A 21678-nucleotide genomic window follows, 5' to 3' on the forward strand; every position below is an offset into this window, starting at 1 on the left:
GGATGCACTATTTTAACATAGGCCAATTTCAGTAGTTTTAACCTTAGTCGTGCATCCTTTGTAGGCTCGTCATTTTAACATGCATCTGAAGGTGGGACATATGTCCTGAAAATTGGTAATGCTTTCTTCTTTAGAAATAAATAATTCTTGCAGCTGTAGCGGGTTTTATCATTGACAGTGTTTAAGACAAAAAAATGTACTTACAAATTTCGATACGTGCCTCTGTTCATTGTAAGTATCGTCCAGGAAAATAGCAGAAAGAAAGACGTCCCACGTCTGAAGACGGTCGTACCCCTGACGTAGCAGGTAGACCTGCGGTGCGGAATGTGAAACCGCCGATCGTCGCGTTGAGACAGAGGAGCATCTGCATACGGCCCACGCGGCGCAGCTGCTGCAGGGCCGGGACTGCAGACGCGACAATGTTTCTGGAAGGCCCGCGGACGGGACGATTAACGTGAATGGTTCATTGTGAGAGGCGCGGGACGCTCCTTGCGACAGCTGAGTGCGCGGTGTATATAAGCGGTGGCGGCGACCACGCCTCTCCAAGTCGCAGCCACAGCTGTGCGCTCGCACCATGTCCGTTCTGCAGGTAAGCCACAGGTGCAGGCGTATCGCTTTCCTCTCACACTACTTCTACGAGCTTTTTGCAAATTATCGGTCTTCTGACGTTTGAATCGGCCCACCACCATATCCTCTCCTGTGCCAACCTCACAGTAGCACTTGATCCCACGTCCTCAGTTATATGCTGGGTGAATTCTAAGTCCTATCTTCTAATACAGTTTTTATCCTCTACAGCTCTCTCTAGTACCATGGAAGCTATTCTGTCGTAGCAGATATCCTATCATCTTATCCTTTCTTTTCAGTGTTTTTCCTAAATATTCCTTTCCTCGCCGATTCTGCGGAAAACTACCTCATTTCTTATCTTATCAGTTCACCTAATTTTCAGTATTCTTCTGTAGCACCACCTCTATTCTGTTCTGGTTTTTCCACAATCCACGATTCATTACCATACAATACCCCATTGCAAACGAATATTCACAAAAATTTCTTCCTCACAATAAGGCAAGTTTTTGATACTTACAGACTTCTTTCGCCAGTAATTTCCTTTTAAATTGTGCCAATCTGCTTTTTTATGTCTTCCTTGCTTCGTTCGTCCTGTGTTATATTGCTTCCAAGATAGCAAAATTTCCTAACTTCGTCTACTACGTGATCCTCAACTTTGATATGAAATATCGGTAAAGTTATTTCTGGTAATCCGCATTACTTTCGTCGTTCTTCGGTTTACTCTCAGTCCATACTGCATGTTCATTAGTCTGTACATTCTACGCAAGACGCCCTGTAATTCTTCCTACTTTCACTAAGGAATGTCATCAGCGTATCTTATTATTCATATCCTCTCACCTTGAATTTTAATCAATCTCCTGAATCTTTCTCTTATTTCAGCAACAGCTTCTCCGATGTACAGATTGAACTGTAGTCGCGAAAGTCTGCATACATGTCTTAGACGCTATTTAATTCGAACACTTAGTTCTTGGTCGTTTAGTCTTACACCTTCCGTTTTAGTTCTTGTATATACAGGGTGGTCAGAAACAGTCTGAAAAGCTTGTAAGGAAGCTGTAGAGTAGGATATCGCTGAGAAACAACGGTTGAAAAAAATTCGATTGCCGCTCCGTTTCCGACTTAATTAGCGCTGAAGTTAGCCCATCAGGCTGTTGAAAGCGCAAATTGAAGCAGTCCACCCGAGACGGTGTCGCCAAACGTGGTCTTCGTTCGGTTTCCTAAAACCGAACAATAGAGCGATTGTAATTCTGTCAGAGACAGCAAAGGACTTGGAAGAGCAGTTGAACGGAATGGACAGTGTCTTGAAAGGAGAATATAAGATGAGCATCAACAAAAGCAAAACGAGGATAATGGAATGTAGTCAAATTAAGTCGGGTGATGCTGAGGGAATTAGATTAGGAAATGAGACACTTAAAGTAGTAAAGGAGTTTTGCTATTTAGGGAGTAAAATAACCGATGATGGTTGAAGTAGAGAGGATATAAAATGTAGACTGGCAATGGCAAGGAAATCGTTTCTCAAGAAGAGGAATTTGCTAACATCGAGTATAGATTTAATTGTCAGGAAGTCGTTTCTGAAAGTATTTGTATGGAGTGTAGCCATGTATGGAAGTGAAACATGGACGATAACTAGTTTGGACAAGAAGAGAATAGAAGCTTTCGAAATGTGGTGCTACAGAAGAATGCTGAAGATAAGGTGGGTAGATCACGTAACTAATGAGGAGGTATTGAATAGGATTGGGGAGAAGAGGAGTTTGTGGCACAACTTGACTAGAAGAAGGGATCGGTTGGTAGGACATGTTTTGAGGCATCAAGGGATCACAAATTTAGCATTGCAGGGCAGTGTGGAGGATAAAAATCGTAGAGGGAGACCAAGAGATGAATACACTAAGCAGATTCAGAAGGATGTAGGCTGCAGTAGATACTGGGAGATGAAGAAGCTTGCACAGGATAGAGTAGCATGGAGAGCTGCATCAAACCAGTCTCAGGACTGAAGACCACAACAACAACAACAACAACAGAGCCATATAAATATTGGACATGGGACGGTAGTAACGATCAAACCCGAGCGTAAGTCTGAGCAGTCTCGTGCGCTGTCGTCTAAGTTATGATAACAATTGACACCAATTGTATCTGGCGGGTCGCTTTAATTTGCGTGTACATTGGCATGATTGCCTAACTTCATCGCTAATTAACTCTAAAACGACACGACGTATCGAAAGTCCTTCTCAGCAATTATTTCCCAGCACAACCTACCCTGCAACACCTTTACAAGCTTTTCACACTGTTTCTGACATCCTGTATACTGTATATCATCCCTCTTTCGATATAGCTCACTCTAGTTTTCTTAGAATTTCGGATATATTGCACCATTTTACACGGTCAGAGGTTTGTTACAGGTCGAAAAATCCTAAGGATGTATCCTGATTTTTCTTAAGCCTTGCTTCCATTAAAAATCGCAAAAAAATGGGTCAAATGGCTCTGAGCACTATGGGACTCAACATCTTAGGTCATAAGTCCCCTAGAACTTAGAACTACTTAAACCTAACTAACCTAAGGACATCACACACACCCATGCCCGAGGCAGGATTCGAACCTGCGACCGTAGCAGTCCCGCGGTTCCGGACTGCAGCGCCAGAACCGCTAGACCACCGCGGCCGGCTAAAAATCGGAACTTCAGAACTGCCTGTCTGGTGCCTTTTCCTTTCCCAGAGGCAAACCGGTCATCTAACAGAATCCCAATTTTCTTTTCAAATCTTCCGTATATATTTTCCTGATTATTCTTGTTTGTAACTTGGATATATGAGCCATTAAGCTTACTGTGCGATAGTTCCCGCACTTATCTGCCCTTGGTGTCTTCGTAATTGTGTGACTGATAGTTTTTTTTGGAAAGTCTGCATTTCTGCAGACTCGGAGTCTGCGACTCATGAGTTGTTCCAGACGTTAACGCACCCTAACCAGCGGCAGCCATGCTCACACTGCATGCTGTTGTTGTTGTCCGAAAACTGATCTGCACGTTAGTACACCACGTGAAAGCCTCTACATCTCTACAATTCCTTCATGACTCAGCGAGTGTCAAGTTGTGCCTTAAATTTCTATTCGTCGCAACTGTACGCCGTATCTCTTTATCCATCCGATATTCAGAATTATTCTGTAAAACAAAATTTAAAAAGTTTCGTTCTCTTCCACCTTTCGCTGTGGGTAGGCACATATTTTTCCAAGCTTGTTTCCTTTGTCTTACGCTGTGTTTTATCTTATTGTTCTGAGTCTTTTCTTGACACCCGTCTCAATCTGTTACTGAGCGGGCACCGAAGACCTTGCCGTCGAGCGCCCATACAGCCCTCTCCATCTTCATCACATCTTGTGTAACCATTTATCGTTCACGTGCAGACGTTCAGTTACGTTCAAGGCTCCACTTCAAGTGCCTTCAGAAAATTCTTCCTGACATCCTGTGATGGAGACTCGTGCTGTCATCACACTGCTCTCTCGGCCGTTACGTCAGCTTTCTGATCTGGAGCGGCTACTCCCCTTGCATAGAACATAAAATTTAATTGACTCACGTTACTACCTCAATAAAGTGGGAAACAGTCCTCAACTAGTCTTAGCATCCCATTGTTCATCCCATTAGCTGAGTTTTCAGAGTCTCGGATCTCCGCTAAAGCCAGAGATTTGGTTTGGGCGAGGGGCGGGAAGAGGAGGGAGTGGGAGGTTCGATTGTACTCATGAGGAATTCAATGGAAGGGGAGTAGCCGCTCCAGGTTTGAGGGAAGATTTAAATTTACCACCAGACCTGCCCTCTATTTTAACTAATAATGAGGAAAGTGTCGCTAGAGTTTTACGTTTTTGTGTGATGTCTGGCCTTCTTCCCAAAATATTGGGATTGAAGTCTTAATGTGCTGTCCAGTGGTTTGGTCACCCATTATTTGTAAGTGGTCACTCAGAGCCACCGTTAATTATTTTTACCTGTTTGTACTGCTATTTTATTTTTAGTTTTATCTCCCTGTTTTGATGTGCTGTGTCCAATCTTGCAATTTAAACAATACCAATTCTCTCACAATTCGGCTCTGAATTGAACTTTTGGGAATGGGCGCTGATAACCTCGCTGTTGTGCGCCCTAAAACACTAATAATAATCATCATCATCATCCAGATCAGAGAGCTGACGTAACGGCCGAGAGAGCAGTGTGATGACAGCACGAGTCTCCATCACAGGATGGAACAGCAGTCGCCGATAATGTCATCAAGAAGGGTCGGACTGCGGGAAGATGGGAAAGGAAATCCACCTTAAAAGATGTAGAGGGGAAAACATGGAGAACCTAATTTTGAGTGGGCGGACACGAATCTGTCACAGTTTTCCTGAATGGAGTCTACGGTCGCACGACTGTGGCATTTCGATCGAGTAGTTAAGACCTGTGTGGTCCCATGATACCTCAAAACGAATCCAGCGATTAAACATTCGGCCACAAAAAAATGGTTCAAATGGCTCTGAGCACTATGGGATTTAACTTCTGAGGTCATCAGTCCCCTACTCACTGTGTGACAAGCTCGCCCATATTTTATGTAAGTGGCCAGCCAATGACAATTTACTGTGGCATTCTTGTTGCTACATTTTCCCTTTCCTTACCTTCTACTTTCTTATGTCGCATTTTCCTTCTTTTCGTGCTTTATTTGCGTGCTTCTTTCAGTTTCATTAGGTCTGTCCACATTCGTTCCCTTTAATGAGTGTAGGGCGCTGATGACCTCGACGTTGAGCGTCCATAAGCCCCAACACACACACACACACACACACACACACACACCTAACTATCCTAAGGACATCACACACACCCATGCCCGAGGCAGGATTCGAACCTGTGACTGTAGCGGTCGCGCGGTTCCAGACTGTAGCGCCTAGAACCGCTCGGCCACTCCGGCCGGCTTGGCCCACACCCATCCTTCTTAAAGAAGTGAGCGAACAACGCGTTGGTGTCGTTTCATCACAATGAGCGGGAGATACTGTTGTCAGATACCAGGAGGATCACCTCAAAATTCAAAAATAACGCTGAGTCCAATTCAGGTGGAAAATACAGTGTGAAAATGGTTTCCATCTCTTTTTCGCAGACCGGGCAAGAAGGCACAGTTGTCAATGTATTGCACTCATGTTTGGGAATATCTAGAGATTAGGTTTTCTTTCCTTTCCCTAGATAGCTTAAGGGGAATACCGAAATTAAGCTTTTCAAAAGCCGCCATATTGCTCTTTCATAGGCACATAGGAATTTGATCTCTGCCTAAAATGTCTTTTCATTTCTTATCACCTTTTTCATTTTGGCTTTTAATCTGCAGAATCATCACTAGTCAGTTGTTATGTACTATCTACTTATGTGTTGTATTTTTTTTTAAAACAAAACCAGCCTTTTCTAAGTCAATGACATGATGTTTAAGTACTTCCATATCGACTTAAATGGTTTAAATGGCTCTAAGCACTATGGGACTTAACATCTGAGATCATCAGTCCCCTAGGCTTAGAACTACTTAAACATAAGCGCCTAGAACCGCTTGGCCACAACCGCCGGCTTTCATATCGACTGCAACAACACATACGCTATCTGACAAAGCATCGCGGGTTGACAGAGTATGTGGTGTTACTGCAGCGAGTACAAAATCGAGTCAAAGTTACAAAGAACCTCTGTCCTGGATTCATGCAGTATTTCGGTTGGGTTGGGTACCATTAACCCAGAGTATCGTGCAAGTTGGCCTGCAGTATCTTGGATACTGGCAGTGGGATGGAAATGACGTCTTGATCTGGCTGGCTACAACTAAACCATCGACATTTCGACCGTCTTTGTACCGGTCTTCTTCAGGGCGATTAAACTGCAAATCGATCGTTGTTTTAGTGATGTACCACGACGTGGCCTAACACCCAAAATGATTTTATTGAAACTGGCACCGGCCGTGAAAGTTTATATATCACTGACACATGCACTGTTTCTGTACTGTCTAGGAGACGTAAGCTTTGTCTCTATTCATCTCTTGGAGGAATTTGTCTACTACGCAGTTCATTTCTTGTCGAAAGTTGAATAAGTGTGACACGATTCTCGTAGAGACAGGCACTCCTAGTGATCGTATCCTGAGTTATATGTGCTCTTAGTTGTACTCCATACAGGATAGAATGACGTGGTACAGATTAAGCCTTCTAACTGCCACTCTGAACGCATTTCCCAGTATTAAGTGATGTGTTGGCAAATGTGCCAACACCTTGTAGATAGAGGAGGCCGAAATGCACGCTATAATCTAACGCAGACGGGCGTGAGGTCTGGAACAGGATACGTAATGAACGCTATAAAGAAAAGTACGTAGCTTCTTTAATACCTAACTTTAATCCATCATTTGTATACAGCATTCTTGATGATACAAGTGAGACTCTCTCCAGAAATGGTTAATGGCGCCTTGCTAGGTCGTAGCCATGGACTTAGCTGAAGGCTATTCTAACTATCTCTCGGCAAATGAGAGAAAGGCTTCGTACGTGTAGTCGCTAGCAAAGTCGTCGTACAACTGGGGCTGAGTGCTCGTACGTCTCTCTAGACCTGCCGTGTGGTGGCGCTCGGTCTGCAATTATTGACAGTGGCGACACGCGGGTCCGACATGTACTAATGGACCGCGGCCGATTTAAAGCTACCACCTAGCAAGTGTGGTGTCTGGCGGTGACACCACATTAAGTATTTTGATCTATGCGAATGTGCTGTGCAAAGCCCAAGCCAAAGGCGCATTCTTATTATGGACGAATGGGCGAAAATTGTTTTTTTATCCAATCTGATCTGCTGTAACTAAAGTCTTGGGCGTATCTTTAGCTGACCACTAGCGACTAGCTTGTCTTTGTGTCGTTGAGATAAGTGCCATCCACAGTCCCACTCTTAGTATGGAACTTATCGAAAAAAAAATAGCGTGTCAGTGCAATCTCGCACAGAATATAGTAGTAACGCCATCTATACGCTTATACAGGATGATTCACGAAGATACGCAAATATTTTAATATGTAATTCTACAAGTAAAAGTAAAGAAAAAATTTGATATAAACACACGTCTGCAAATGTTTAGTTACTCAGTTACGGCTAATAACCGATTTTACCTGAAATTTAGCAACTTCGCTAATATGAAGGCATCGCAAAACTGTACGAGGTTAAAGTAAAGCACGATTTCCATTTATTGTTGTTACTGGTCTGGTGAATCTAATGAAACATGTCCCAGACGTTATCTGCAGTAGTTTTCCAGAACATCCAGAGAAGCAAAGACTATTATACAAATAAATTTGTTTACTTTCCATCAAGAATGTAAAAACGTATATGTCATTGTTGGCAGCCGTTAGTGAGTTGTTTCAGTCGTCTCCTAACCTTGAAACGAGTTAGTTTTCTGTATTTTTCAGTGAAAGAACATAATAACATTCAGTGAAAGAACACCCGGGAGATCCTGCCCTTCGCTTGGAGTTATGCTATTAGTTAAGTATTAATCGGCAGTTACACAGATACAGTTTATTTACTGATGAGGCACAGTTTACTCGAGATGGTATGCACAATTTACATAACGAGCACGTATTGTCTGAAGCAAACCCATATGCAAAAGTGCAACGCAATTTCCAGCAGCGATTTACCATAAATGTGTAGTATGGTATAATCAACACACATTTTTTGGACCATTCATTTTCCCAGGCCGTCTAACTAGCGAGACATACTTACAATCCCTTCAAGAAGAAGATGTTCCACTTGCTACGCAACTGCAAATGTATTTTCAACATGATGGCGGCGCGCCTCCACACTTCACCAACGCCGTTACTACACATTTAAATGAACATTTTCCCTACAAATGCATTGGTCGTAGTGCTACACGTCTGTGACCACCTAGATCGCCCGATGGATTTTTGTGTATGGGGATGAATGAAAGGCATAATTTATGAGGACAAAGTCTAAAGACGTGAGGCAATCAAATTGTTCAAATGGCTCTGAGCACTATGGGACTTGACATCTGAGGTCATCAGTCCCCCAGAACTTAGAACTACTTAAACCTAACTAACCTAACGACATCACACACATCCATGCCCGATGCAGGATTCGAACCTGCGACCGTAGCGGTCCCGCGGCTCCAGACTGAAGCGCCTAGAACCACTCGGCCACTCTGGCTGGCCGTGAGGCATTACTTGCTCGTATTATTAATGCAACAGATGAAATTAAGAACAACCCTGTGAAACTGAAATAAGCAACAAAATCTGTTCATACACTTGCAGCTAAATGCTTTGAACTCGGTGGAGACAATTTTGAACATTTATTGTGGATGTATTGTGAAATTGTATGTACACTGTACAACTTCCTTAACACTGAGCTTTGTTATTTCCGGTTTAACATGAATTCTCGTGTGCTATGGTATTAATAAAAGCAGATTACCTCACACATTCATACAGTTTCAATTAACGTTATTACCATCATTTTTCAAAACTTAAATTCTCTACAACTTCTGTTGAAAACTTTTGTGCAATTGTCTGGAATTTAAAAAACAAATTGGGAAAAGTAGTTAATAAATTAAAAATTTTACTAAATTACTTCTTTGCTTCTCTGGATGTTCTGGAAAACTACTGCAGGCACACGTCTGGGACATGTTTTATTAGATTCACCAGATTAATAACAACAAAATAAATGGAAATCTTGCTTTACTTTAACCTCGTACAGTTTTGCTAAATTTCAGGCAAATTTTTTTACTAGCCGTAACTCCGTACCTAAACATTTACGGGCCTATGTTTATCTGAACTTTTTTCTTTAGTTTAACTTGCAGAATAGCATCTTAAAATATTTGCACATCTTCGTGAATTACCCTGTATAAGGAAAAATTACCCACCTGATTTCTCTTTCACAGAGTTTGAATGTTGTTTGTGAGAAGATACTGTTACGCCTCGCGTTAAGAAAGAGAAACATTTACCGACGATCTCGAGGGCCCCACGCGACTAGCGCACGACAGAACAGACATACTTTTCACTCGGCTATGCAGATGCGTACAGCCGCGCCACTACCTCGACTCAAGAAATGGGCTTGTTCGCATCAAGACAAGTATCCCCACAAACAGTGCGCGACACGGACGACACCACATGACGACTATTGTTGCGGCCCTCTTGAAGCAACTGGGAGAGAGGCTCACCGACAGGGGTGCAGCCATCGAGAACAAGTTGTGAAAGAAGCGCTCGGGGAACTTACATGGGAATTCTTGAAGGAAATACGACGAAATCTCGAAAAACACTTTTGGGTAAATTTAGAGAACCTGTATTCGAACAACACACTGCTACCACATTTTTGCGACAATTGCATATCTCAACAAGGGATAATGATAATAAGACAGGAGCAATTAGGGTGCATACCTGCTGCAATGTTTCCCTTGCTCGGTTCGAGAATGGAGTTCGACAGGGCATCGGTAATATTAGTGCGAAATACCCTCGGCCACGCACTGTGCGGTGGCATTCGGAGTGGAGATGTAGATACAGGGATCGACAAAGTACAAGCATGGTGCTTGTCTTAGTGCTTACGGATTACAGGTATCTGTGAAGGCAGGGAGAATACTTACCGGTTTAGCGTAGTCATAGTACTGATACAAATTTTGTTTTTATTGTAACGATTACAGCTGTGCATTAACCTACGGCTAGAGTCAACTTGATCTGTAGTTTTGTTTATACTATTTCGTTCAAACAGATAAAATGTAACATTTTTCCGCTGTAATACAGACTATGAAGGTTTATAATCAACAGAAATTCAGCTGGACTTGATGAAGGTTTGCTAGGAGTCAGCTGTTTGGCATCGAACAGCTAAGAAATGTGCGACCCCATTTAAACGTACCTTAAATAAACTTGGAAGATTAACGCAAGAACATGCCCGAAACTGACCTGACAGGTGGAAACTTCGAGAAAGTACACAGTGAATGAAAGAGGCATTCGACAAGAAAACCTACAGAAAATTTTACGTTGATAAATAGCAATGACAGAGCTTTGTGTAAAATGGGTGTCGCATTTGTCGAATGTTGACCAAACGAAAATGCAAAACAGGTTACATCGAGTGCTTAGTTAGTTTTAGAAAAAATGCAGCTGATTTTTTCCACGTGGATTATTTGTGCTATTCACGACGCTTAGGGTCCACAGCTTCAGGCAGAAATGAACAGCACCCAAAGCTATAGGTGAACACCAATGACCCTCCATCGATTAAAGCGGAGTCGATTTAACGTGCTCAAATATAACTATGAGTGTTTTGAGGGGTATAAAAGGGCTTTTATTACTGATTATTTTGAAAACAGTAAACCAACAATACTATAGCAATCTTAAGGTGCTGTTGGATGAAAACATGTACTGTCTGATAAAAAAGTGCCCAGTCACCTCTATGTAACTGACGACTGCATGTCGCGAAAGGGGGAGCCGCTAGCATGAAAGGAGACGGGAGGTTCTGCGTTCTTAGTAAAGGTACAATAACAGCGGACTGGGTCCGCCAGGAGAGGTCAGTGACTACGAATGTGGACTAAAAGTTGCATATAATGTGGTATGGCGATAGTAATTATACTAGATCTTGCACTCACGGTAATTTCTTTACCGATTTTCGTGCAGGTTAGAGAGAGAGAGAACTGCGTTGCATCGGTTCTCGATTGTGTCCAGGAGGAATTGCGTTTGATTAGGCGAAGGTGGTTTGGACCTGACATTTAACCAGGACTGCCTTTACGCAATCTGGTTTTTGATAAAAATGTCTAAGGGACCTAACTGAATATTGAAAAGGAACTGGATGAAGAAAAGAGGGTTATGGTAATGGTTATCAAATCTGCGACTGAATATATTAGTAGCCTCCCGAAAACAACCGAGATACCGCTGTAAAGAGCTGCCCTGTAACGTAGTTTGCATACAACGGAAGAACTCTGAGGTTACTCAAAGAAAAGAATAAAAATGGATATCATTATAACACATCAGTATATTCTGAAATATTGCATACCACTAAGCATGGACAAATAACCATGGAATATAAAACTTACATTTTGTACTTCTTTCACACATTCCGTGCTACGACAATGTCCTCTCTTGTATGCCTAGTATTTTCTCAAAATTAGTTCTCCTTGCGTGCGCGTGAATATTTCATTGCGTCGCACTGTTTATCGAAGCGTTTGTTCGAAAATTTACATTACCGGTACACAAATGTTACATAAAACTTGTAGCGATGCTACACTGCACTTCTTAAGACGTCAGCATCGAAACAGTAAAAGGTAACCTAGAACTATTCATAACAAAAGACAAAATTTTTATGATTCATATGTTTCGTGTCTTATTAGGATCGAGCGCTGCGGCAATTTTTCGCAAATCTGCGCTCGGCGGGCCATAGTGTTTATTTGAAGCAGTTAATGCTGGACTCACGTCTTTGTGTAGACGCACATTACAAAAATATTTCTTTTCCTAACATTTGCGCTGTGATGCGTAACAATTTACCAACTACATCTACATCTACATCTACATCCATACTCCGCAACTCTGTATCGAACGCCTTGCGGAAGTCAAGAAACACGGCATGTAGATGGGAACCCGTGTCTATGGCCCTCTGAGTCTCGTGGACGAATAGCGCGAGCTGGGTTTCACACGATCGTCTTTTTCGAAACCCATGCTGATTCCTACGGAGTAGATTTCTAGTTTCCAGAAAAGTCATTATACTCGAACATTATACATGTTCCAAAATTCTACAACTGATCGGCGTTGGAGATATAGGTCTATAGTTCTGCACATCTGTTCGACGTCTCTTCTTGAAAACGGGGATAACCTGTGCCCTTTTACAATCCTTTGGAACACTACGCCCTTCTAGAGACCTACGGTACGCCGCTGCAAGAAGGGGGGCAAGTTCCTTCGCGTACTATGTGTAAAATCGAACTGGTATTTCATCAGGTCCAGCGGCCTTTCCTCTTTTGAGCGATTTTAATTGTTTCTCTATCCCTCTGTCGTCTATTTCGATATCTACCATTTTGTCATCTGTGCGACAATCTAGAGAAGGAACTACAGTGCAGTCGTCCTCTGTGAAACAGCTTTGGAAAAAGACATTTAGTATTTCGGCCTTTAGTCTGTCATCCTCTGTTACAGTGCCAGTTTGCTCACGGAGTGTCTGGACATTTTGTTTTGATCCACCTACCGCTTTGACATAAGACCAAAATTTCTCAGGATTTTCTACCAAGTCAGTACATAGAACTTTACTTTCGAATTCATTGAACGCCTCTCGCATAGCCCTCCTCACACTACATTTCGCTTCGCGTGATTTTTTTTTTGTCTGCAAGGCTTTGTCTATGTTTATGTTTGCTGTGAAATTCCCTTTACTTCCGCAGCAACCGAGCGGGGTGGCGCAGTGGTTAGACACTGGACTCGCATTCGGGAGGACGACGGTTCAATCCCGCGTCCGGCCATCCTGATTTAGGTTTTCCGTGATTTCCCTAAATCACTCCAGGCAAATGCCGGGATGGTTCCTCTGAAAGGGCACGGCCGACTTCCTTCCCAATCCTTCCCTAATCCGATGAGACCGATGACCACGCTGTCTGGTCTCCTTCCCCAAAACCAACCCATCAACCTTCCGCAGCAGTTTTCTAACTCGGTTGTTGTACCACGGTGGCTCTTTTCCATCTCTTACGATCTTGCTTGGCACATACTTATCTAACACATATTGTACGGTGGTTTTGAACTTTGTCCACTGATCCTCAACACTATCTGTACATGAGACAAAACTTTTGTGTTGGGCCATCAGGTACTCTGAAATCTGCTTTTTGTCACTTTTGCTAAAGAGAAAAATCTTCCTACCTTTTTTAATATTTCTATTTACGGCTGAAATCATCGATGCAGTAACCGCTTTATGATCGCTGATTCCCTGTTCTGCGTTAACTGTTTCAAATACACTCCTGGAAATGGAAAAAAGAACACATTGACACCGGTGTGTCAGATCCACCATACTTGCTCCGGACACTGCGAGAGGGCTGTACAAGCAATGATCACACGCACGGCACAGCGGACACACCAGGAACCGCGGTGTTGGCCGTCGAATGGCGCTAGCTGCGCAGCATTTGTGCACCGCCGCCGTCAGTGTCAGCCAGTTTGCCGTGGCATACGGAGCTCCATCGCAGTCTTTAACACTGGTAGCATGCCGCGACAGCGTGGACGTGAACCGTATGTGCAGTTGACGGACTTTGAGCGAGAGCGTATAGTGGGCATGCGGGAGGCCGGGTGGACGTACCGCCGAATTGCTCAACACGTGGGGCGTGAGGTCTCCACAGTACATCGATGTTGTCGCCAGTGGTCGGCGGAAGGTGCACGTGTCCGTCGACCTGGGACCGGACCGCAGCGACGCACGGATGCACGCCAAGACCGTAGGATCCTACGCAGTGCCGTAGGGGACCGCACCGCCACTTCCCAGCAAATTAGGGATACTGTTGCTCCTGGGGTATCGGCGAGGACCATTCGCAACCGTCTCCATGAAGCTGGGCTACGGTCCCGCACACCGTTAGGCCGTCTTCCGCTCACGCCCCAACATCGTGCAGCCCGCCTCCAGTGGTGTCGCGACAGGCGTGAATGGAGGGACGAATGGAGACGTGTCGTCTTCAGCGATGAGAGTCGCTTCTGCCTTGGTGCCAATGATGGTCGTATGCGTGTTTGGCGCCGTGCAGGTGAGCGCCACAATCAGGACTGCATACGACCGAGGCACACAGGGCCAACACCCGGCATCATGGTGTGGGGAGCGATCTCCTACACTGGCCGTACACCACTGGCGATCGTCGAGGGGACACTGAATAGTGCACGGTACATCCAAACCGTCATCGAACCCATCGTTCTACCATTCCTAGACCGGCAAGGGAACTTGCTGTTCCAACAGGACAATGCACGTCCGCATGTATCCCGTGCCACCCAACGTGCTCTAGAAGGTGTAAGTCAACTACCCTGGCCAGCAAGATCTCCGGATCTGTCCCCCATTGAGCATGTTTGGGACTGGATGAAGCGTCGTCTCACGCGGTCTGCACGTCCAGCACGAACGCTGGTCCAACTGAGGCGCCAGGTGGAAATGGCATGGCAAGCCGTTCCACAGGACCACATCCAGCATCTCTACGATCGTCTCCATGGGAGAATAGCAGCCTGCATTGCCGCGAAAAGTGGATATACACTGTACTAGTGCCGACATTGTGCATGCTCTGTTGCCTGTGTCTATGTGCCTGTGGTTCTGTCAGTGTGATCATGTGATGTATCTGACCCCAGGAATGTGTCAATAAAGTTCTCCCTTCCTGCGACAATGAATATGTTATCGCCACGAGTCGGTGGCTGTTCTTTTCTATTACGACAAATATTTTATGTACAGAGCATCCGAAACCCGATAATATTACAACTAGTCATTGGATGTCACCTGAGAAACAAATCCGTCATTGACATTTCAGTCCTTTTAAAGCCGCCCAAGTCGACTGTTTGCTGGGTGACTGGCTCACCCAGGTTTTAGGTAAGAGGTCCGCCAGTCACGATTACCTACTTGTTCCACTTCGATTTCTGTTATCTTTTCCTTGTGTTTCCTTTCCTTTTTAGTGCGTTTCTTTTCCACTTGTTTTGCCTCTGTATGTGAGGATTTGGAACTGCGTCAGGCCTGTGTCTTTTAGCCGTTCTCCTTGTTCGCTGTCCGTCTTCGTCCCTTCACCGCATGTGTACCTGTTTCTATGCGTTTGGGCGCTGATGACCACGCTGTTTAGCGCCCGAAAACCTCAAACCACACACACACACACACACACACACACACACACACACACACACACACACACACCTCGACTGTTGTTGATGCGATTGTGAAGTGGAAATGCGAAGGAACAACCATAACTAACCCAAGACCAGGCAGATCTCGTGTACTGACGGATAGAGACCTTCGAGCGTCGCAGCAGCTGTTGATTGAAACCAACGGAAGGAATCATTTATGCTACTCTAGCTAGCTCAAAGACTTAAAAACTGAAGTAGAATGATCGAACAGCTCGTTATAAGCCATAGGTTTGCCTAGTCAGTGCTAAGCGACGCTCGAGATGCTGCGAAGGGCGACGGCATTGGACAGGGGTGTCAAGAAACGAGTGATTTGGAGTGATTGCCATCACTTGTAATGCCATCAGTGAAGTGCGGAGAAGGTGGTGTTGTCGTGTGGGCGCTTTTTTCGAGCTTAGGATGTGGTCCCTTCATTGCACATAGGTAAACGCCAAGAGCAGAGGGATATGAAGACGTTTTACAGCTTTGAGTACTATGTGCAGTAGAGGAGCGGTACGGATACGATAATTGTGTCAACATCATGTTGTTAAGCAGCAACTGTTGTGCACAGTAACATTTGTGAAATGGTCTGGTCTGCACAGAGTCTCGACCTGAAGCATATGCAACACCTTTGGGGTGAGTCAGAAGGTCGAAATCGCCATAAACACTTGTGACCACCTTTACCACTTTCTCTGCATTCAGCTCTTGAGGATTAGTGGGGTGCCATTTCTCCACCTCAATGGAATTGCCGCTAGCAGAGCACAAGCAGTCAAACTGAGGGGTGCACAGGAATTAGGCTATTTAACGGCCGGAATTAGGCTATTTAACGGCCACCAATAAGTGTCCGGATACTTTTGAACATATAGTGTATGAGAGAAGAAATCTGTTAAAGCTAAAAACAATTACTCTTTACGACCTCAGACGTGGAGTGAAATAGGCGAAACCTCTGCGCTCCACAAGAAGTGCATGGAGTTGTGGGAGGAAGAATGGCTGGCGGTGGCGGCCAATAAATAGCGGTAGGTGAAGTCAACAACTCGGCCATGGCGTTCCTCCTGCCGGTTGCTCAGGCGGGAGGAAGTGACCCTCACGCGTCTTCGGATTGGGCACCGCCCTCTCACACGCAGCTTTCTTCAAAATGGTTCAAATGGCTCTGAGCACTATGGGACTTAACAGCTGTGGTCATCAGTCCCCTAGAACTTACAACTACTTAAACCTAACTAACCTAAGGACATCACACACATCCATGCCCGAGCCAGGATTCGAACCTGCGACCGTAGCAGTCGCGCGGTTCCGGACTGCGCGCCTAGAACCGCGAGACCACCGCGGCCGGCACACAGCTTTCTATTACATTGTTGGTTGGTTTGTTGGGGGAAGGAGACCAGACAGCGAGGTCATCGGTCTCATCAGATTAGGGAAGGATGGGGAAGGAAGTCGGCCGTGCCCTTTGAAAGGAACCATCCCGGCATTTGCCTGGAGCGATTTAGGGAAATCACGGAAAACCTAAATCAGGATGGCCGGACACGGGATTGAACCGTCGTCCTCCCGAATGCGAGTCCAGTGTCTAACCACTGCGCCACCTCGTTCGGTACCTTTCTATTACGGCGGGAGCATCCCCCGTTTTGTGATGCTTGTGGTGTGCACATCTCTGTCCGGCACATTTTAACAGACTGCATTTTATACCGTGATGCAAGGGCAGCAGCACAAGTTGATGGGGATCTGCCCTGTGTTTTAGCTAACAATGAGACGTGTGTGTCTAGGGTTTTAAAGTTTTGTGATGTGTCTGGGCTCTGACCTAAACTTTTAGGCTGGAGGTTTTAGTGCATTGCAAAGTGGCTGGCTTCTCCCTCTTTTCCTTGCGGTCAGCCGGCCACTTCAATCTGCTATATTGTTTTAGCTCCCTCTACCACTTTCTTCCTGTGTTGTCCGTATTTTACTTCTGACGGCATGTTTCTTCCCAAGCTTCGGCGTAGGTAGGCATCTATTTTTTCCAATCCTGTTTTTTACACACGTGGGTATTAGGGGAAACGAACTGGCGGATGTGGCTGCAAAAAGATGCATGTTCCCTCCCTCACGTTGTTGAATGTGCAGTCCCCCTCCATGCTGTTACCTCCCTTTTGCGTTTTCGTGTTATGCGTCAATGGGAAGAGGAGTGGCTGGCAGTCGGTGAAAATAAGCTGCGTCTGGTCAAGACCACCACGCGGCCATGGCGTACGTCCTACCAGTCATGCAGGCGGGATGAGGTTCTCCTAACTCGCCTCCGCATCGGGCACAGTCCCTTAACGCATGGCTTTTTACTCGGGCGGGAGGACCCCCCAATCTGCAGTGCTTGTGGCGTCCAGATTACTGTCCGCCACATTTTACTTGACTGTCTTTTATTCTCTGACCAGAGAGCGGTGGTTTCCTTGCCACTGGATTTGCCCTCTATTTTGCAAGACGACGCGACGACTGTGGTTAAGGTCTTACCTCGGATTTTAGGGAGAGGATTTTAATGTGCTGCTGGGTGACTGCCTCACCCAGGTTTTAGGTAAGAGGTCCGCCAGTCACGATTACCTACTTGTTTCACTTCGATTTCTGTTCTCTTTTCCTTGTGTTTCCTTTCCTTTTTTAGTGCGTTTCTTCTCCTCTTGTTTTGCCTCTGTATGTGAGAATTTGGAACTGCGTCAGGTCTGTGTCTTTTGGCCGTTCTCCTTGTTCGCTGTCCGTCTTCGTCCCTTCACCGCATGTGTTCCTGTTTCTATGCGTTTGGGCGCTGCTGACCATGCTGTTTAGCGCTCGAAAACCTCAAACCACACACACACACACACACACACACACACACACACACACACACACCTGTTGTAAAGCAGCACAGTAACATTTATGAAATGGTCTGGTCCGCCCAGAGTCTCGACCCGAAGCCAATGCGACACCTTTGGGGTGAGTCAGAACGTCGACTTCGCTATAAACGCTTGTGACCAATTTTACCACTTTCTCTGCTTTCAGCTCTTGAGGATTAGTGGGGTGCCATTTCTCCACCTCAATGGAAGCGCCTCTTGCCGAGCACAAGCAGTCAGACTTGAAGGGTGCACAGGAATAAGGCTATTTAACGGCCACTAATAAGTGTCCGGATACTTTTGAACATATAGTGTATGAGAGAAGATGAATGTTAAAAGTAAAGCTTTGAGGACGGGGCGTGAGTCATGCTGGGGTACCTCAGATGGTAGAGCACATGCCGGCGAAAGGCAAAGGTTGCGAGTTCGAGTCTCGGTCCGGCATACAGTTTTAATATGCCAGGAAGTTTCACATCAGCGCACACTCCGCTGCAAAGCGAAAATTTCATTCTGGAAACATCCCCCAGGCTGTGGCTAAGCCATGTCCCCGCAATATCCTTTCTTTCAGGAGTACTAGTTCTGCGAGGTTCGCAGGAGAGCTTCTGTAAAGTTTGGAAGGTAGGAGACGAGATACCGGCAGAAGTAAAGCTGTGAGTCGTGCTTGGGTAGCTCAGATGGTAGAGCACTTGCCCGCGAAAGGCAAAGGTCCCGAGTTCGAATCTCGATCCGGCACACAGTTTTAATCTGCCAGGAAGTTTCATATCAGCGCACACTCCGCTGCAGAGTGAAAATCTCATTCTATGAATGTTAAAAAAAATTCCTCTTTCAGGACCTCAGAGTCGGCCGGTGTGGCCGAGCGGTTCTAGGCGCTTCAGTCTGGAACCACCCGACCGCTAGGGTCGCAGGTTCGAATCCTGCCTCGTGCTCGGATGTGTATGATGTCCTTAGGTTAGATAGGTTTAAGTAGTTCTAAGGGGACTGATTGTGGTGTCACCGCCAGACACCACACTTGCTAGGTGGTAGCTTTAAATCGGCCGCGGTCCATTAGTACATGTCGGACCCGCGTGTCGCCACTGTCAGTAATTGCAGACCGAGCGCCACCACACGGCAGGTGTAGAGAGACTGACTAGCACTCGCCCCAGTTGTACGACGACTTTGCTAGCGACTACACTGACGAAGCCTTTCTCACATTTGCCGAGAGATAGTTAGAATAGCCTTCAGCTAAGTCCATGGCTACGACCTAGCAAGGCGCCATTAACCATATCTAGAGAGAGTCTCACTTGTATCATCAAGAACGCTGTATACAAATGATGGATTAAAGTTAAGTATTCTAGCAGCTACGTACTTTTCTTTATAGCATTCATTACGTATCCTGTTCCAGACCTCACGCCAGTCTCCGTTAGATTATAGCGTGCATTTCGGCCTCCTCTAACTACAAGGTGTTGGCACATCTGCCGACACATCACTGATGACCTCAGATGTTAAGTCACATAGTGCTCAGAGCCGTTTGAATCGTTTTTGAACCACGACCTCAGAGGCGGAGGGAAATAGGCGAAACCTCAACTCCTGAGATCAGCACTAGCGTGTAGTCAGACGGTGGTGCGACCACTTGCTGACACGCCGGCGCACTGTTGCAGATCGCGGTCCTGGCGTGCGCCGTGGCGGTCGCCAGCGCCGGGTTCTACCCCAGCGCCGCCGTCGCACTCACGGCGGCCGGCCTGCAGCAACAGCAACAGCAGCAGCAGTCTCAGCTGCAGCAGCAGCGAGCACTGGCCGCCGGGGGCGGCGGAGGTGGCTCGTCTGGAGGCGGTGGCGGCGGAGGCGGCGGAAGCGGCGGCGGCGGTGCCGACGGCTCCGGTGCTGCGGGAGGCGGCCAGCAGCAGCAGCAGCAGCAGCAGCAAGGCGGGGGCGGAGGCAACGGTGGCGGCAGCGGGGGCGGCGGCGCGCCGGGGCAGACGCTGACGTACTACACGGCGGGCCCGGTGACGTACCAGCCCGCGGGCCCGCCGGCGGCCATCGCGTACCACCCGGCGGCGCCGCTGGCTTACGCGGCGCCCGCCGCCGCCGTGGCCGTGCACCCGGCGGGCGGCGCCGTCGCCTACCCCGTGGCCGCCTACCACCCCGCCTACCCCGCGCTCACCAAGGAGGGCGTCGCCTTCCACCCGGGCGCGCCGCTCGCGCTGCACCCCGCGGCGCCCGTCGCCTTCCACGCGGCGACGCCGCTGCTGTACCACGTGCCCGCCTCCGCGCACGCGCAGAACGCCGGCTCTTCCTCCGGCAAGGGCGACGGCGGCGACGGCGGCTCCTCCTCCTCGCACTTCACCTTCGACGGCCTCGGGTACAACTACTCCTACTAGGCGCCGCCGGTCGACGCCCCGGCTGCCTCCTCTCTACTTCGCTCCTTATTTATTTGTCCCTCCATGCCTTCCGCACTCTGCACGTCACCGGCGAGTATTTACATCGCTCACTATCATTCTGAACACACTACTCCCTATGTCCTGCTTCAGCGTCACTCATTTATTAGTTGCCTCTGTACTGTTCTCTCCCGCTAATAAAATGCTTTATACACAGAAATCATGCTGATTCCTTATTTTATTCATCGCATTACGCCGCCACAGTGTCCGTCTCTTTAGTTGTGTAGTCATGCCTGTCTGTCACGCGAAGGGCTCGTGATTATTCCTGTTACTTCCAGCGATACACTATTGGCCATTAAAATTCCTACACCAAGAAGAAATGCAGATGATAAACGGGTATTCATTCGACACTACAACTTGGATACTACAACTGACATCTGATTACATTTTCACGCAGTTCGGGTGCATAGATCATGACATCAGTACCCAGAACAACCACCTCTGCCATAATAACGGCCTCGATACGCCTGGGCATTGAGTCAAACAGAGCTTGGATGGCGTGTACAGGTACAGCTGCCCATGCAGCTTCAACTCGATACCACAGTTCATCATGAGTAGTGACGAGCCAGTTGCTCGGCCACCACTGACCAGACGTTTTCAATTGGTGAGAGATCTGGAGAATGTGCTGGCCAGGGCAGCAGTCGAACATTTTCTGTATCCAGAAAGGCGCGTACAGGACTTGCAACATGCGTCGTGCATTATCCTGCTGAAATGTAGGGTTTCGGGGGTTATCGAATGAAGGGTAGAGCCACGAGTCGTAACACATCTGAAATGTAACGTCCACTGTTCAAAGTGCGGTCAATGCGAACAAGAGGTGACCGAGACGTGTAACCGATGGCACCCCATACAATTACGCCGGGTGGTACGCCAGTATGGCGATGACGAACACACGCCTCCAATGTGCGTTCACCGCGATGTCGCCAAACACAGATGCGACCATCATGATGCTGTAAACAGAACCTGGATTCATCCGAAAAAAATGACGTTTTGCCATTCGTGCACCCAGGTTCGTCGTTGAGTACACCATCGCAGGCCCTCCTGTCTGTGATGCAGCGTCAAGGGTAACCGCAGCCACGGTCTCCGAGCTGATAGTCCATGCTGCTCCAAACGTCGTCGAACTGTTCGTGCAG

The 21678-nt window shown here is 46.7% G+C and overlaps 1 protein-coding gene across 1 annotated transcript; it reads left to right on the top strand.

Moving 5' to 3' along the window:
* Nucleotides 1–574: 574 nt before the first annotated feature.
* LOC126184296 (vitelline membrane protein Vm26Ab-like) lies at nt 575–20491 on the top strand. Its single transcript, XM_049927055.1, has 3 exons — nt 575–589; nt 19772–19932; nt 20065–20491. The coding sequence occupies exons 1-3, from the start codon at nt 575–577 to the stop codon at nt 20489–20491; spliced, it is 603 nt and encodes a 200-aa protein (XP_049783012.1).
* Nucleotides 20492–21678: the final 1187 nt, after the last annotated feature.

This window comes from Schistocerca cancellata, chromosome 1 (assembly GCF_023864275.1).
Source record: "Schistocerca cancellata isolate TAMUIC-IGC-003103 chromosome 1, iqSchCanc2.1, whole genome shotgun sequence".
Lineage (NCBI taxonomy): Eukaryota > Metazoa > Arthropoda > Insecta > Orthoptera > Acrididae > Schistocerca > Schistocerca cancellata.